Here is a 19,956-nt window from a genome sequence, read left to right on the forward strand (position 1 = left end):
TACTAAAATCTAGAGAATGTTTTGGTTATAACGTCGCTAACACAACAGTGTTATATCTTCCTAAAGTCATTCCAGCTCCCATCTCACGTAACATGTAGACGTAACAGTTTTGACGGACTGCGCTTAGTTCAGGAGAATTTTGCCTCAAAGCAGGTGCTTTAAATTTGCAACCAGCTTCCTAATTAGCTTACTAGTTGTGAGGTAGAACGCTTCGAGATAATTTATAGCCAAACTGATCTCGTAAGACAAGCTGGAGAATAAGTGGCTTATTAAAATGCTTTTTGTTCCAAGTTTAAAAAAGGCGTGTTTTGTTGTTTTTTTACATATATAATGCTATTCCTAAAATAGTTCACGATTGTTCTTTTCAGATGGCATATGTCATGCCATGTCCTTGGTGCTAGTTTACTAAGCTAATAAAACATAACTAAGAATTTATGTTCAGTGTTAAATTGTGTATTAATTTAGCTTCTTCCGCTTCGTCGACGGGCACTATTCAGGCAGCTTGATTCCTGGGCTGTGTAGAGATGTGGGGTCTCTCTGCATCTTTTACGCATTTAGCATGGATAATGTTCAGAAGAGTTATTCGGATTAATCTCTGCAGTTGAGTTTCATCATCGGACGTCGAGGCAGAATACGAAATCCCAACAGATCGAACAGAACGTACCAATACTTAAAAGGCCGGCGACGCACTTGAGAGTTTAAGCCAATTTAAAAATCTGTTTAATTATGAAGTCTTCAGACACAGGAACAATTAGAATAAATATAACTTTAAGTAATTTATTCAAATATTTTATACAAAATAAATAACGAAAAACATTGTTTTCTTATAATATTTACAAATCAAAGCCCAACAAACGGAACTGACAAAATTTAACATTTTATAATCTATTTGAAGCTTAAATATTTATTTATTCTATCAATATAACTGTTAGATAATACAGGTTTTGAGTTGATCCTGTCATTCAAATTACTCAAGGATGATGCAATATATGATGCCGGAGTAGAAGTCACCAAACCTTGATTTAATCCCAAATTATAAGAGTTTTTATTCCCTATCAATACAAAATCATCTGCCGAAAATGATGAGGGGCTGTTTATTTCTATATTTTTGTAATTTGGGGTCGTAAATAAGTGTTTTATTTCCTCATATGCTGGTCTAACTGTTGTCGACGAGGAAGGAGTAGGATTCACTTGGAATAGCTGTGAATTATATTGAAATGGGGCGGTTGAAGTGTACAAATTCTGTTGGTAATATGGTGCTGCTGTTGTGTGAGAGATTGGTTGATATGGAGCCACAGTATTTTGATAATTCTCTTGAACATACGGACTTACAGTTGATACCGGGTTATACAATTCAGAATTTTTATAATTTTCAGCGGAATAATCGTAATATTCCTTGGAATCATACTGTTTCTCATTAACGGGTATCTCATCTCTATAATTTATTTTACTGAAATCATAATTGACGTTGTCTAAATTGTAAACGTTATAAGTGGGTGCCGGTTTGCTGAATTCATTATGTACGTTATCAACATAGTTGACATTGCTTCGGTGTGTAGGGTTATCAACAGGCTGTTCGTCATATCTGACATTAGCTTTATAGCCGTTGTCATCGGCCGTATAAGAGACGATTTGCAATCTTCCATCGGGAAGTCGAACCCTGTATTCGCCGTTTGTGGCGGATCCGACGCTTTGTTGTTTGTGTGAGAAATCATCGCCGTTTTTATGGTCTTTAACTATGTACGAGAAGGCATAGTTTTGACCCTGAAAATATTGAAGAGGATTAGCAAATTAATATCAATATCTTGATTAACTGATGAGGAAATAACCCTACCTCACTATAATCTTGCTCTGACGATACACCTGTGTTATATTGTTCAGCTGGTTGTTGATTCTGAAAATTAGATTCCTTTTATGGGTCATTTATTTTCAAAGAAAATATTAGTTTGTCATGTCCACTATACATGTAGACTATGAACAAAATAGTCTGCCCATAAAATGTTATTTTGTTACTATTAATATCAAACAATAAAAAATAGACAGTCACGTAAGGTCATAAGTAACAATATATTATGGCATTTGTTTAGCGACAAGAGATCTGGGCCATTCAGTGTTGTGGCTATCCTGACTTGCTCTTTTGATTGACGACTACGTAGGCCACGAAACTATGGTTTTTTACTTATTTATTTTCTACGTCAGTTTCACAAAAAAACTAGCGGTTGGGACAGACGAGGACAACGTACACACGTCTTACATACATAAGTTCAGTGACATATGTACGTACAGTAGATACATAAAGATATTGTATCACTTTTAGTAAAGCTGTATAGTGCATTATAGAACCGAAGAGTTCTTATTCCAGTAAATTAAGTTACTATTTTCGCAACCATATGCAATGAAAAACATTTCTTACAACCTTTGATAATTTTCTATAGATACTTTTTTAATTTAAAGTGCTATATGGACGCAATAAAATTACCTTTTCGAAGACCAGAGGCGCAATTATACTTTAATATTTTAAAAAAATCAGTGGTGCTACAACCTTTATAGGTCTGGGCCTCACATTTTTGTATCTGTTTTATGATCATTTGTCAATCTAGGCACGTAGGTGATCAGCCACACACACCGTCGACGTTTTTGGGTCTAAGGCAAGCAGGTTTCCTCACGATGTTTTCCTTCACCGTTCGAGCGAATGTTAAATTGCAACACTGCTCTTTAATACATGTTTACGCAATACTATTTTGGATATCACTTTTAAATCTTGTGGCCTCACCCCGGAAATCCCTTGATATTATTTCTCCCCTTATAACTGATTGATTACATCCGTACTGCGAGTGACGGCAGGTGTTTTGTTTTTCTCGATACTGCCGCTTCATCTCAACATTTTTTACTGAGAAAATGCTCTTTACCTCTGATTAAAACAAATAGAGGGAGCGCTTTCCTTTTAAGTTATGTGCCCAAAAAATCTAAAGGCGAAAACTGTATTGTATAACTGTATGGCCTTTATACTAAGATTTAAGTTTTCACTTTATCTTAGATATTTTATATTACATATAAGTGAAATTATCGTAATTTTTTATATATAACTTGCTTTTTAAGTTTGTATATATACTGTGTTCAATAAAAAGTTATTAGTATGAAACAACTATCGTTTATTATAATTTTTCAGCTTTTTCTTTTTACAAAGAAATTTTTTTTAAATAAAACTCCTTCCCGATCCCTTAGAAAATCGTGTACTACAGGGACTACTGAAATAGGTAAAAATCAATGGGAGTTAGGTCCGGTTAAACTAAAGGATTTTCCATGAATTCCAAGCCAGATTCAAGAAGGCGGACATGGCAACTCTGGACTAGTGTGGGGGCGTTATTTTGGGGAAACTAAATAACCTTCGTATTTCCTCACGCAACTTTATTATTTGTCCCACATAGAAAGTCCCCATCATAGTGCCTCCATGATTAAAATGATTTTTACCATCTTCAAGTGTTACATTTAAAAAAATCCCATGAATCGCATCCAATTTCTTCGGAGTCTGAGATTATGCTCTCTTCAAAGTTTTTGAGCTTTGTGAAATTCTCAGTCTTGTTTGTTTCTGCGCGTCAGAAAGCATTCTGGGTACCTTTACCCTGGGTAAATGAGTTTAAAAACGTCAACCTGACATCCAAAAGATAAATATTATCTATGTTAAAGTCGGTTGGATTTTTAAAGGAATTTCTATTAGTAACTTTAATGATTTTACTTTTTACTCTTACCGTATATCCTAAGCTGTTGTAACTTCCAAAACTTGGTCGATAGGTCACAGGGCTTATGTAAGAGGAATCGGCTATTGAATTGTTCAGTTCACTCCTGGCTATGGACTCTGCCAGGGGACGAGAAGTTACCACTAACGGAGGCTTAGGGTGTGGTGGAGCATCGTTGGGGAATAAGACTGGCCCTTTCCTGAAAATAATCGATCTGTGTCACGACACTTATTAACAAAGAAAGCAAGCGAACCATCAAATCAGAGGTCGAGAATTTTTCTAATGATTCTGATTTTCTATGTGCTAAATTAATTTCGAATTTTCGTAATGAAAAAAGATATAGAGATTGTAGCGCTTAATTTCGTAGTACGTTTCGCAATTAGGTATATTTTATTTATTCAGCACCAAACTGCTTTCTCTGTACGATATAAATAAGAAGAACCAACAGATCTATCTCAACTCTAATGAATCAGAATCTTAAAATGCTTAGAATTACACTTAGTGAAATAGCGAAACAACATTAATAGAATATAGTTTAAACAACATTATAGAATAAAGTTTAAACTATAGTCAATAATGAGAACACCGGAAATTGATATAACTATTTGTTAAATTTAGCCCTAATCGTGATGATTCGGAGTAATGGGCCATTTCATGGATGCTAATAATTCCTAGATCGATTATAGTAAATAAAAATAAAAACGCCTATTTATTTCTTGCAAACAACGAAGTAAACTTAATACTATTTATTACATATATATATTATTAAGAAAAGTAAATTATACTAATTATTTTTCCTATTTTTTTAATATCTATTTCCCATTTATTTTGCAAGAAACCTTCCACGGGTGAAGGCCTCCTCCAAGGAACTCCAGGTATCTCGGTTTTGAGCGATTTGCATCCAGCTCGAGCCAGCCGTTTTTGCAATGTCGTCCGCCCATCTTGTGAGCGGTCTTCCTCTGTTTCGTTTCCCAATAGGCCCTCACCGGGTCACCCTTATGGTCCATCGATCGTCAGAGAGTCTTGCTACATGCCCTGCCCATTTAAGCTTAACGCTTCTTATTTTTGAGTGTCTTTATCGATTAAGGTATAATATTGTAAATATATGTATATTTTTGTATATTATATTTATAAGTAACCCCTTAACAAAGAAAGCTGTTACTATAATGCCCCATTTAATTCCCCCATTTTTGAATAACAGTTTATATATTGTTTTTTATTTTTTATTCACTTTATACTTTTTCACTTCTCCTTTTAGACTTATTTACTTACACTGTTCATTTTTAATTTTATTAATTTTTTTCAACTATTACTATTATTTGCACTGCACTGATAAATTCGTGGTTCAGTAAGTATTATCATCAAATCCATCCAGCACTTTAGATCATCAAAGTCTAATGGGAAATCGATATGACTATTGGATATCCAGCCAAAACATTTAACTATTCAGCTAAATGACCGTACCGACCAGTTTAACAGTACCTGTGTTTACACTCGCTATTGTGGTTAAGGGGTGCTAGCCACGGTCCAAATTGTGCCAGAATTATTATTATTCATTATTAAGCACTATCTTAGTTACTGCTTAAACGAACGTTATAGAAATCATATATTTTATAGGGCACGCCAGTGGTATTGGGTTCGATTTACGAACGCTTTTGTTCTTAGTCACTGTTGGGTCGTGAGGATTACATGGCATGTTCGGTTTCATTATTAGTTCAAAGCGATAAAGACCAAATATAGTAATTTGTCCACCTCAGTGGATAATGTGTCGGTTATATGTTTGCGCCCTTTTGTTTGAATGCCTAGAGCGATTGAAGACAGTACTTTTGAAACAAATTGGATTGGATTAGTCGCTTTTTCTACGCTACAAGCAAGCTTCTGATTACAACAAAACAGCGGAAGTTTTAGTTAATTATTTTATTTCGGTTTCTAAATATATTCAATTACTTACTTGGTAGGCTCCGTGCGGACTTCTTCAAGGTACTGTCTTACTGGGTTTAAATGATAATTAAAATGACTCGGAGCTACCTGATGAGATGGGTTTGTTATTTCTTGACTTTTTACCAGCGCTATGAGGATGAAAAGGGTAATCATTTTTCTGTAATGAAAAGGAGATTATTATACTTTACGAAGGAGAAATTTTAAAGAACGTCGGGGCTGTAAGAGAGTGTCAAAGAGTTCCTTGGCTCATGCGTTCTACGCCATAGATTGTGCCTTCTGGTGCTTATTATATGTGGCTTTGTATGACGGGTCGTTTAATTCCTTTAAATATGGTTGAGTAAAACGATGGCTGGCTCACATGCTATGTTTGTGAACAGGTGCAGCTTCCGGAAACTGGACTGTGAGGTCTCCGGTCAGTTTTGTAATTTAATACAAAGAAAGAGAGAACCGTATCTCCCTCATTTCTGATTTCTTCTATCTATGTTTGCTAAAGTCATTTTGTACGCTGATTTGATATTTTAAAATAGTACCGAGGGTTTTTCTCTCGGCCAACACCTTCTGTCTTCTTTGCCGATAAATAGGGATGTCTGCCAATACAAATTTAATGATGTGGAAAAGGTGTATCTTAAATTTCATAATAAACATATTTTACATAAAATTTTTGAATGGGTAGTGCGGAATCCTTTGTTTTACTATATTTGGGACAAAAATACAGGTTTACAAATGGTATTTTACTATTAAGCATAATGCAATAGGATATTCATTATAATGTCTTATTTTCTAAGATACCGAACAAAGGCCAAAAATTTGATACCAAACGTTCCACAACTACAGTAAAAAAATACAAAATGTCGGTAATAAATAATTTGCAAACGTTTGATAACAAAATATCGTAAACATCAAAAGGGATATCAGAGTTTAATAATCCATCATCCCTAACAAAACGGTATTTTCACCGGCGGAAAACAATGGCGTTACCATGACAACCGCAAGATGGCGGACGCCGACCGCGTTCGCACGACAATGATGCAATCCTGATAGTGATTGTTTTTTATCATACATTTAAAAGACATTGATTGTATTTACGGAAATAAATTAGTGGTATTTTAAATTTTCCATTAATTTTCTAGTTATGATAATTTAGATGGTGGGCATTCTCAGCCCTCTAGATATCGTGCTGTTTATCCCGGGCTAAGGTCTTGGTTATGCATTGCGCAGCCCGGACGTGATCACTTTTTAACTTGTTGCGGAATATGCTTGAGTGTTGAGAATTACATAGCTCTAAATCACCTGCATCATGAGCACTCCCTACATACACTCCCTCACGTACAAACCCTCACTTTCACACCATCACAAAACATAGATTTCATATTAAGTATTTAATTGTTTTTGTTATTTTTTTCGTAAATTTATTCCATCTATATGTTAGGAATAAAATAAATAGTTAGGAATTATTTTGGCTTACTAGAAATAATACACACTTAGTGTATCTACTAGTTAGATGCATTATTTAGAATTCGGTACATAACTGTCGGTGATAATAAAATATTACCGACGAATGTAATTTAACTGTGCGTGTTAATTAGTTAAAATATTGTACGTTCGACATATCCATGATCATAATTAATGAAAAGAACTTCAAAATGTTATCTGTGGCAGCAAAATTGTTGTTGTAAGACTACAAAGAATCCGTAGGGACATCCAAAGAGTCTTTATTCATTTCGCAATTTACTTGTTATTCGAACAAGCTGAAATACGAAATCTGATATTCGAGCTTAAGGAAATTATAAACGTATAATATACGATGCAGTCAAGCATGAGTTATTATTGTGAAATTGAGTTGAAAATCTCAAGGGATGTTATTTAGGAACATGCGAGGTGACTTCTGGTATAAATAATTTATATTATTAAATACATAAAGAAGTAAGAGGACATTGATTAAAAAATGTATCGAATGCCATATTACCTAATTGCATCCATAACATTTTACGGCCAATTATTTTTTATTTAGTGCGTTTCTTCGCTTCAATTAAAGTAAACTTGTATTAAACATTATACGTTTGACAATTTATAAATAAATTTAAACCTACAAATGTTCCTTAAGCTCGTTTGAGAATACTGACATTTTGTTGCTAAAATTGTGTTCTGCGAGAGAACTGCTCCAGCTCCAGCATAAGCAGCTCTTACTTCATAAAGCTTTAGCGATTCCGATCCCAACTAAAATGTTGTGCTTTTGTACCGCGCCACCCAAGGTTCTGCCGCTTTTTAGATAATTATACGGAAATTGGGGTCCACCAGGCGTCTGTATAAACACGTGTGGCCCAACTTTTTAAAAATGGAATAGATTATAGAGACAGTGATAGATAAATGAGTCAGACATAGATTATAGTTACATTTATATTTTAGTCGAAGTATATCTATAATACAAGTACACCTTCGATAATGTAGTAAAGGCAAGTTATTATTACCGTTATGCGGCAATTCAAGAATTCACGTAATAATTTGGGTTAAACTTTCTCTGATATTTTTTTTAATTACAATGCGTTTCCAATATAGACATAAACGAAACTTGATTGTTACTTAACAATCATGTAGGTATTATCATAAAGAGTATAATTACTTAATGAATTTCAAAGATATTACTTTAATATGGATTGTTTCAATTCTTTGTGAAGAGTTGCTTAGTAACTTTTAAATAATTCGCGATGCTTGTTATTTAGACGGAAACATGTATTAATTGTCTAATAGTAGTTAAATACTATTTTGTCTATTTGTCTGTATTTTATGAACGATAAAAACATACTAAACTATAACTTGCACGAACATAAATTCGTCCACTTACCAGTTAATTAAAAAACAAATATAATACTTATTGTATCGTCACAAGCCTATAATATAATTTAGTTCGATAGTTCACAACTAAAAGCAAATCACCAACTCACAATTATCGCTGAAACGTCACTGTCAAAATGCGCGGGAATTAACAATGACAGCGCGGGATGAAATAAGCGCTATTAATACAAACTCTATAGAAAGTATATTTTGCAAGTTTGTCGCATACATGGTAGAAAATTATCAGGTACTTATTCAGAATGACAAAAGTACTATTGAGATTGTATTGTTTATGGAAAAACAACCCGCATACACATCATATAAATATACGAATCATAATTGTGAGAAATATAATTATAGCTTATCGTTATATTTTAGTGATTAATCAGCATTTAATTGTATTTTCCCAACACTAATAGTACATATTATCGATGTATTTAAGTTTAATAAGAAATAACTAACAAACTTTTGTTCGGCACACCCTACACTACCATTAGTCCATATCTGAGTTTTGTACGAGTTTCTCGTTTTTGGTATATCAGTAAAATACTATCTCTTTTTACAAATATTAAATCAAGAAATGTTTAAGTATATAGAGTTCATATTTTTCCCTTCGGTTTTTCGCTCAATACTTATCAGTTTTAGGATATTTAAACCAATAAAATTTTATTGGTATTCAAAAATTGATGTTTTTATTTTCTAATTATGGATGGCCACGATTTTTTATTGTTAATGTTGTATTTATTGTAAAAACTATTTATAAATTAACTCCTACGAGGGTTTAATTAAACCATATTTTAATAGACAATAACTTTTCTGGAACAGTTATAAATTTTAAATATTTTTGTTACGTAAGGTGCCTTCTGACAGCTCTAAACCCCCTTTTTTCAATGACTACTAACTCCGGAAATTCAGATCTTTCTCATAGAAGCCAGTTTTACTTTAAACAAACCTTAAATTATCACATTGGTAACGACATATTCATACATTATAACCCTTAGTAATCCGTACAAAAACATTGTAATCACTTATTTATCGGAAACTAGCGTTATCGAGGCAGTGTTGAATAATTGGCGGGAAAACAATAGTTCCCATGCCTTGTAACATAAAATTGTTTGCTTTGTATACAAAGGCGTACAGATAGACTTTAAAAACAGCAAAATATGCAAAGAAAGTGTATATTATCTAAACGAAAATATTTAAAAAAAAAAGATCTAATGTATAATTTTACAAACAGTTTTTACTTGTACGGTATTCCAGTTGTAGTTAACTTCCGAGTTATCACGAATTTAGCGTCGAAGGCATACAGTAGTCATAATTCTCGCTAAGTCTCGAATCTTCTAGAATTGTACCGCTTACATACAAGCGTCATAAGCATTCTAATATTCTTATAAAAAACAGACCAAAAATAATCTTAAATTGCAGTTTCAGTGACGTACGATATCTTATCAATCTATAATAGAGATTAATGGCTCAACGATTTAACATTTTATGCATCGTTGAACCATGTATAACCGTGACTTTATTAAGTTATTACTAAGACATGATCTATTTTAAGTTATAATTTAAGAAATGGTTTGGAAACAAACTTTGATTTGATTTAGTTTTTTTGTATTATTCTTTTTTTCTTCTCATACAGAACTGGATAGATGTTTAGGCCTATTTACCTATTTGGTATTAAGTAATATGTGGCCTACTGGAAGTCACGCCTGTCCAGGAGATGCCTATTTAACTGCCGCTTAAATTAACCCATATTATACTGCCTAGGGAAGCTGCAAGGAGTTTGACTCCTTTCACAATTCACAATCTTCATATAATTATTATTATTATTTCTTGTTTATAAATATTTAACAAGATTAGTAGAATTGCGTTACTTAAGGCTTGATGAAGGCCTCTAATAAGCGTTCTAACACGCTGCCAGAGTGCAACACGTCCATTTTTTAACTGACCTATTGTGATCTTGCTGTCTGGGACTATTGCATCTCCGGGACACGATGCTAGGACCTCCCAGTCATTGTTGAAGTATGATTTATGGTTTTAATATGATTTAAGGCTTTTTAAACAAGAGGTCATTGACCCATTTAAAAAAAAGCTTTACAATACAAGATGCATGCAGAGTAACAAAAACGGTATCGGAAGCAAATTGGTCCACTTCAATCACGAATCGGGTGCACGATTTCATTGTTACATAAATGATTCATCTCTTCCTAATTGAAATATTGGATTATGAAACTTAAACTCTTATCCGCCTTCACTTTCGATATAAATTGAGTTAAATTTAAAACAATTTCAAGGGTTAAAGAATTAAGTCTGGCTAATATTACCGAATAATGAATAAAGACATAGACATAACATTTAATACTAACAAAACACACAAAGAACAAGGGACGTTTTAAGTATGTAATGCGTGTGTGCTGTGGTTGCAGTTGGCCCTGGCTGAGTATTATACTGAGGAGCAGAGTGTTCCACAGCGCTGGTCATTCTGCCAAATACTACAGCAACTAGTTTGCGCCATAAAAGCATCATAATTCTGAAGACATATTATGTACATTTGAAATTATGATAAATATGTAGTTTATAGAACACTGCCAACATGACTGGCCTTTTACGAATTGGTACGCTCTACTTCGGAAATACTTCAATGGATAGCTAATCAAAGTGGTGGTAAAAAGTACCTTAAAAACACTCAGTTGAGAAACGATGAATGAAACCTCGACGACCGATGATGAAACTCAGTTGCAAACATCAATCCTAACAACTCCTCCGGATACTCTCTACTCTCCATGGTAAATACGGTAGGAGAATCGGAGAGATCCCACACTTTTACGCAATGCCATTAAGCCGCTCGTAAAGTGACTTGTAGATTCGAATAGCTCTTCGTTGAATACCGTCAAGTGGAAGGAGTTGGTACTGGAGCGAAACTGAACATCGTTCGATATGTCAACGCCCAGTATTCCGATGCTGGCTGTGGTCTGAAGTTTCAGGTCTAGGATGAATGTAGGTATGATATGTTGCATGTTAGCAACATTATTGCTATGCGGATAATAGCTAGGATACTCTTTACACTAGCCGTGCAGGTATTTCTCGGGCAAGTTTTCCATCAGCATAGCAATTAATTTTGCTAACTTGCAACATATCATTGATATGTAGAAGAAACATGGTTGGGTATAGAATAGAACCTTGTGATACGCAAGGCTCTAGTATCAATATGACTAATTATTGGCAATTTGGTCTGTCAGGCCGAATGGTCGATATGTTTACATTATTTAGTGTTGCACCCTCATAATTTTTATAACCTAACCAAATATAATAAAACTATTCTTGGCTAAGCTTAGTGGATGTTAATTATGAAATATCTATATTAAAATAAAAATTCAATACACAAATATACAGTTTTTATCTGCACGGCCGCAGATCAGGCGGAAAGCAATAAACAGTTCAACTTGATTTTGTTTCCTTTGGAGTAGAAGCTTGGGCCGTAGGGATCAAGTGCACCGGTACTAATTAAAGATTTAAGTTATCGTCTGTTACTACCGGTGACCAAGACCTGGTGCTTAACGAATAAGTGTCACAATACAGCGAGGAAATGCTGCTAGCATTACACTGCCACAGAGACCCAACGTAGGCCTCAATCTACTCGCTGGACCGATCAATTAGAGGTCCTTACAGGTCAGACGCAGAAGCTTGCCAAGACGAAGACAGGGTACAATGGAGGAAGTTGTGCGGCGCGACTAACACGACCTTCAGAAACGAAGAGGGCGACTGAAGAAAACTGTGCTGGTTAAATATTAAATACTTATCAGGTTATAATATCAAGAATTGAGATCTATAGCGCAAAGCGTTACCCATTGTTTTCAATATTGGCAGAAGTCCATACAGTGAAGGCCTGAAAAGTTTTAGACGGGATACTGCTTCTATTAATACTACTAACTATAGTTAAATTTTAACTAAATAGTGACATACCGTATATACAATAAATTACTTTAATAATCACCATTTATTTTATAATATCTATCAGCTACTACAAACTGAATTAATTTCATCACACAAATATACAATATTTGCAATATTCTTAACCTACATAGCAAAAACAATAAAAAAATTGAAAATTAAAACTAATGTGTGTAACTGTGGCAGCGTACCTTTAACGCTGGCAGCATTTCCAAGCTCTATTACGATACTATTCGTTGAGCGAGGAAAGGACCAGCTCTGGTGTCACCGGTACTATCTACCAGGCGCAACTTAAAAACAACTCACAAGGCACAAGAGTTTGAGTTCAGAGTTGAGGAAAGACTTAATAATTGACCCGTTTAATATTTTCCACCTGCTATGCGGCCACTCCAGCTTCTGTGCTTGTCTGAGGAAGGTGACACGGGGCTAACGCGTCTATACAAGTAGCTTCCCATACCAAAGCCCATCCCATCCTCGAAGGTATTAAAGACTTCTCATCCGGCCGCTTGCCATCATCTTTCGCAATGCCTATTGATTCGAAAATGCCTCAAACATAGCTTTGCTTGTAGTATACATAAATAAATTAGCTAGTGGTGTATAAAAAACTGATTAAACCCCGAGTCTAACGCTGCGTAAGGCTGTTAGAGCCCTGTCTCTATTATTGTATTGGCTTTGGCCCAAACTTCACTAACTAACCTGGACAAAAACCTCGCCATAATCTATATAAAAACATCATTACCTTCTTGGCATAACTATGTGGCCCAAATTGGCTTTTTTAAAATTGTCTCATATCAATTTGGCTGCGATCTTTGAAGTTGTATATCTATGTTACGCTGTGTTTTTACCTTAAAATTAATAAATTTATGTAAAGTTTATATCACAACATACAACGGCCAATATTTAAAGCTCAACTTGTGTAGGCTATCGCGGAATATGCTTAAAAGCAGTATCAAGATTATCCATAGCGCTAAATCACCTGCATCATGAGCACATCTCACATATCCTCACTTTCACACCAACAGACAGCACAGAGGAATTAGGTACATTTTATAATTTTTATTGATATTTCTTCCGTACATAATTGAACCTAAGAATGTGTAAATTATGTAGGTATTCCATCTTTGGCTATATATTTAGTATAATTGTTTTTTGTTGTAGGTATATAAGTTAACAGTTAGCGGTAGGCATACGTAATAAATAAATAAATCACTTACCTAACGTATACAAATCTAAAACACATTGAAATCTAAGCGAGTCCTTTGAAAGAATCGATTTCATGTGCAATGAGGGGATCAATACGTGACCACATTCAGATGTATGGGAACTCACTACACCAAATCGTGTGTGGATCATGATTTTAGAATAACTATTTTTGTACATAGAGCCGTGTAAGTGGCTTTGGCGAGCAACTCTCATCCCTGCGAACGTAGATTCGATTCATGAGGAAACTGGCTTGCTGTAGACCCAAAAAGTCGACAGCGTGTCAGGCATGGTAGGCTGATCACCTACATGCCTATTACATAGACAAACGAGCATAAAACAGTAATAATTATTATTTTATTTAAAAAATTGACCTTGAACGATCTATTTTGATAATCTTCTTCGGTCGCGCTCTTCACTTCTAAAGACATTGATAGTGGCGTCGCACAACTTCCTCCACTCCACATGTCTTCGACTTGCCGCTTCCACAGTCACACACTCTATCCTCAATTTATTTTAGTGCATTAGGGCTGACCCATATTTATCTTAATTTGGTCAGACTAATGGGTAGGCGATGGACTTCTCCTGCCATCACCCCTTCTGCCTCCTGTCATCCTCCCTACTATTAGCTACTTGTCGAGACTGTTCAGTTCTCTCTTGGAAATATGGGCAAAGTAGCTAAGCATCCGTATAAATGATAGTCGACAATCTTGTGGTAATCTTTAGATGGTTGAGAATGGACTTATTGGTTCTTTTTGGAGTCCATAGTATTTGCAACATTCTCTTCTAACACATCTCTTGCAATTGTTCCTTGTATAACATTTTAATTAGCACTTGAAGTTACATGAATCGTTCTTTTATTAAATAGATGTAAACTAGTCCCCTAATAAGACACGTATGTACGATACATGCGCTATACATAAAATCGCATAAAAATACCGCGGCAAGGAGTTCTCGTAGAGATACTAAGCACTTTAGAGGTTATACGTGATCGTGCATAACTGTGCGGGTGGAATAGAGCGTCTGGATGTGTTTGGTCCCTCTTTTCAACCAAATATAATTCCGGTGTTATACTTATTATTACTATATTATTGTGTGTAACAATAGTTAAATGTTTTTATCAAATGGATTATATTTCGCTTATACACATTGTAGCATACTTAAAGTTATTTGATATAGGCCATTTAACACTTAAACTAACTAACTAACTTAAACTGATATTAACTACAGTTTCTAAGTAATTATTTAAATGATTAATAACATGATATTTTTAGGTTAAGTTGATATGTGTTAAAAAATATGCTAAGTTATCTATTGTTTAATCCAGTGTCACTATATCTGTATAATATCGAACAAACAGCAATTTAAATATCCGTGTTGTCATGAATGTATCGTTTTAAAACAATATGAAATCTATCTGCTATTGATATTTTAAACAAATTACGCTGGAACAAAAATAAAGGGTTTTTTTATTACTACTAGTTGTATTGAGTGTAGCAACTCTCCAAACTATGCCGAATAAACAGTTGCTTTTGCAGTCTTATCTATAAAAATATTATCAAAAACCCGTATTGTTCCTTATTATAGCTTCGATACGCTAAAGTCCATAATCCTTTAATGAAGGATACACATTTGTAGTTTTTTGCTTCTACAAACAATGCAGAGACATAAAAATATCTAGTTCACATAAAAAGACAGGTTTCGAGTTCGAAGCCATAGGTGATGAAATTGGCTTATGAACACATGATTAACTTAGGACAGAAATCTATATCGGCGCTACAACTTTTAGATCTGGGCTACAGATTTACACAGTATTTGTTTCGTGATATTTTTTTCGAATAGAGAGGAGCCTCCTGAGCCTGAGACACGTCCGTTCACGATCCCGTCTGCTTAGGATCTGAGGCATATCGCTTTCTTCGCGATGTTTTCCTTCACCGTACGACCAAGTGTTAAATGCGCACAGAAAGATAATCCGTGCACGGGGTTGGAACCAACTTACAATAGTCGCACACTAAAGCAATTAAGTCAACACTACTGTCTGCTGTGCCTATTATACTAAGTAAATTTAAAATCTAGATAATTGATAAAATGTGTCCTGTAATATAAATTTAAAGTTCTCGAACAACATCGTAATATATTATAATTAGGGAATGCAATCCCGATCTCGTGCCATTTTTCGAGATCAATCCCGAAGCTTAACAAGACGAGATCTCGTAGGATAAACGAGATTAAGTGGTTGTTAATATCTTTGATGAACAAGCGTGGTTAGTTAAGTTAACAAGCAAATATATGCAACCGCATCGTTGTTATATTTGAATATCCCTGTAATTATAAAGATGACTTGGACCAGTTCAAAGGCGACGAAATTTTCCATTAGCCTCCAATATCTGTCGTACCTAAAAAGTAAAATTATTATCAAATGATTATACGCTTATATATATATATATATATATATATATTATCAGATACGCCTTTATCAATGCTTGCAGAAGATTTCATGTGCTGCTATAAAAACCAACACGACTCTTTAGGAGAAATAAGAAGAGAATCTGAGAGCAGCTAAAAGTCCTTCACGTTTTCACAAGATAAGAAATTTTAGAGTCGGTAATAAAGAAGAGATCAACTTGTATGAGTATGGGGGAGCAAGAGGTAGCTTTTTACACTTCGCTTATAATATAGCTCATTCATGCTGGTGCCAACCAGTGTTGAGTCTGAGAGGGCATATTCAGCTGTTGGGTACAAAGCAACTGACATAAGCTGAGGCTTATCAAACAGCACTCTCGATATTCTTAGCTCTTAAGAAGGTATTTAAAAATCACTTCTAAATAACGACCAGTACACGTTTGATAACGACAGCTAATTTATTGTTTTTTATTATATTTATTGAATTAGATATAAAATTAGTGTAGGTTTCGTAAGTATATTTATTTTACATTAAGTCTCAACTCTGAATAGTAAATAAAAGATCTTTGAGATAGTTGCTTAGAAAAACGTTGTAAGAATCTTTTACGAAGAAATCTTAAAGAAATTATAGGAAGCACGTCTTTCAAATACTTTAGCAACAGTTTAACGCGATTTTGAAATAATACGAAAATAAAGCAAACTAGCCGTCTCTTAACTCTGTAATAAGTTTAAAGTCGCGCAAATCCTTTTTGTGACGGTCTTATTCTCGCTACGATACATTTTAATATTATTGTAAATATATACATATTTTATATTATAAAATTTATTTCCAACAAACAGATATACAGTATGTACAATATTCTTAACCCATAATAATTATAATTAACAATTGATAATAATAAAATTAAAACAAATTTTCCAAACCAAACTTTGACCCTGTGGCTTTTAACACTGGCAGTATTTCCCCGCTGTGTAGCGATACTAATTCTTACGTATCTCACGTTACGATCTAGTCTAAGCGCTGTCAAATATCAACTTCATACAGAAAAAGAAACTTGATGGTTCTACGGACTAAATTAAGGGAAGGGTGTTAAAAGACGTTCTTGAATACATACGCACGCACCTTATTGAAATAATAATTTGCTAAAACTACTGGTGATAATGTTTAGTGTTAACGCTATTAGTTAAATACCATACATTTGAAATTAATGATTTTTATAATAAATAAACACGAACGAACAAAAATGTTTTTGAGTTGAGAATAAGGCCGTTGTAGAGCGGCCGTGGCATACAAACTGTGGAGTTTAATGCATGCCCCCAACTCCTACTATCTAGCCTTTGTTTATTCCAACATTCTTGAACAATAAATATTCCACTTCTTAAACACTTTATTTAGAATATTATTCTAAAGGACTGTCAGTTATCGGTAGCTTTTTAAGTATAACATATAAACTTGTTTTATAGGGATGGGTGTTAAGAGAAAATCTGGGGTTGCAACAGTGAAAAATACATAGCCACAAAGACTTCAAAACGTTTAATTTATATCATAAGATGTTGTCAAAGAAAAAGAAGATGTAACCAATAGGATAAACCTTTTTTTATCTTCTGAAGTATTTGTAATTTTACTAAGTAAATGGGTAGCATAATCTATTAAAAATCTAATTGATTTAAATATCTTTCCTAAACGTACAAGTATCATAATCGTAACGCAACGTTGAATATCGCAATACCACTGTATTACTTCACTAGGTAATGCTGCAAGCATTAAACAATGCTTTTTAAGAGACCATACTTTTTCAATTTGTTTTAGTTTTTCAATTTTTTTTCGATTAAATCTGCCCACCTCCTAATCCAATGATATTTCAATATTTAAACATTAGCGTCAAAAACATAATGTATCAATATATAAGCATGACAACTTATACACGGGCCACTTCCCAGAACGATAGATTACAGAAACTCAATATGGTCCTTTGTTCATTGGGGCGAGCCAATTCGGGTGTCGGCCTTATATTAGCTACTGTATAAGTCAGATTCCTCGCCGACGCTTGGGTGTAAGCGCCCGTCTCTTTAAATTGTCTCTAGTGATGTGTTGAGCTCGATAAGATTCCACGGTAATCTTTATTAGTTTGATAGGAATATTTATTATACATGAACGCAACGTTAGATACTTACTTCTTAGTTTATATTTATGTACTAAATAACCATTGAAAATTATTTGAAACACTGAAGTATTGCACTCGCGGACCTTCTGGCATTGATAGTGTGATGCGTGTGTGATGGGCGGCGGTATCACTTAACTTTTGGTGAGGCTCCTGCCAGTTTGCCCCCTTTTCTTTTAAAAAAGAAACGAAAAGTCAGCCTTAATTTAACTACTAATTAAACCGCCAGATGTTAACTATGAAATAACAAAAAAGAAAAATAATGATAGCTTTCATGAAAAGGAGGCAATTGCTAACGATCCCTTCAACCCTTAAATCTTACGATGGTTTGATTTTAATTAAAACAAACCCTGAAGGTAGTAACAGATTGAGACCGATATAATGGCACATCACTAAACCGTTTGCTCGGCAAACCGCATTTTGTTGAAGTCACTCCGTGGCGTTTCCGAAATTAGATTTGTTCTGTGCGCTGTAATTCTGATTAAAACCGTTCTGAGGCATCTTCCGCGGTATTCTATTATTTAGATGATGTGTTACTATGTAGTTTACATAGTAGTAATCTAAGTTCACCGCTTACAAAGGGTAAACCAGTTAAAAGGACCCACGAGAGTCGGGATCCAGGAAGTTTTAGAACGCTTTAAAAAAACTACTACATTTATAGAACAAATAGGCATTTTACCAGAAAGATGAGATTAGTTTAATGGAACTGGTGGAATAAAAATGTTAGAGTAAATATAAAAAGCTACTTTTAACGTTTCTTCGTCCTTTAACCAGCGCCGCTGCAACTTTTTTAGGCCTGGCTATAAGAATATTTATGGAACACTTCTTCTATTACCTTATAACCCAGTTTACAAACATTTTCATCAGCATCACCTTGACTTGACTGGCTGGAAGTCTGCTACGATCCGCTTAGCAAGAAATTTTCTTTGGTGTAGTAGCTGTGGAATCAACTTCCCGTGGGTGGTTTCCGTGGGAGATACGAACTCCAATTGTTTAAAGAACGAGTACACTCCTTCGTAACAGGCCGATAGCTAGGCCCACTAAAATGGTTGTCCATGGGCTGTGGAGACTGTCCTTTTTAGGCGTAGGGTCGTTTGCCCCACTAATCTACTAAAAACAAATACGTTTATTATTCATCAAATTCCATAAACCGTGTGTGTGTGTACACGTGTGTATTGCAATAATTATTAGTGTCATTGCGTCTGTGACAACTCGCCGGCGAATTCAATACCAGGGTATTAGCGGTGTTGGGGAGTATCGTTTATTCGGTTAATGCGATGCGGATTTAGACTGTTTTGTCTCGCGGCATAAACTCACAAACTTTAAAAGCCTGTTCGATGTAGCTGTACTTATTCTAAATGATTACACACAAAACGTTTTATGTATGTAGACTTATGAACAATACTTTTTTCGCCTCGTTCAAACTGAGGTCGTATCTCCCAGGGAAGACCCCCACCGGGAGCCTTTTCAGCCTTTGCTGAATTTGGTAAAAAGAAAGAAGCTGGTATTTGGGAGCACCGGTCCAAAGATCGGAGCAGTATTCTATATGAGGTCGTACTGTGATCTAACTGCCATTAGACTTGGAAGACATATTTTTTTAAGTTATAAAAACTAATAACATATTTTGTAATAAATGAATGTATTTACCTCTGGCAATGACGTGAAGCGAGAGAGGAATAATGAAAAACTACCCTATATCTGACGGTCATGACAGATATGCGCAATCTGAG

At 34.6% G+C, this 19,956-nt stretch overlaps 1 protein-coding gene across 1 annotated transcript; it reads right to left on the bottom strand.

Moving 5' to 3' along the window:
* Window positions 1–885: 885 nt before the first annotated feature.
* Window positions 886–7,902, bottom strand: LOC123720877. Its single transcript, XM_045677706.1, has 5 exons — window positions 7,802–7,902; window positions 5,689–5,835; window positions 3,750–3,936; window positions 1,835–1,894; window positions 886–1,764 (listed from the first exon to the last, which is right to left on the bottom strand). Exons 2-5 carry the CDS (start codon window positions 5,829–5,831, stop codon window positions 886–888), a joined length of 1,269 nt encoding a protein of 422 aa, XP_045533662.1. The 5' UTR covers window positions 5,832–5,835; window positions 7,802–7,902.
* Window positions 7,903–19,956: the final 12,054 nt, after the last annotated feature.

This window comes from Pieris brassicae, chromosome 2 (assembly GCF_905147105.1).
Source record: "Pieris brassicae chromosome 2, ilPieBrab1.1, whole genome shotgun sequence".
NCBI classification, from domain to species: domain Eukaryota; kingdom Metazoa; phylum Arthropoda; class Insecta; order Lepidoptera; family Pieridae; genus Pieris; species Pieris brassicae.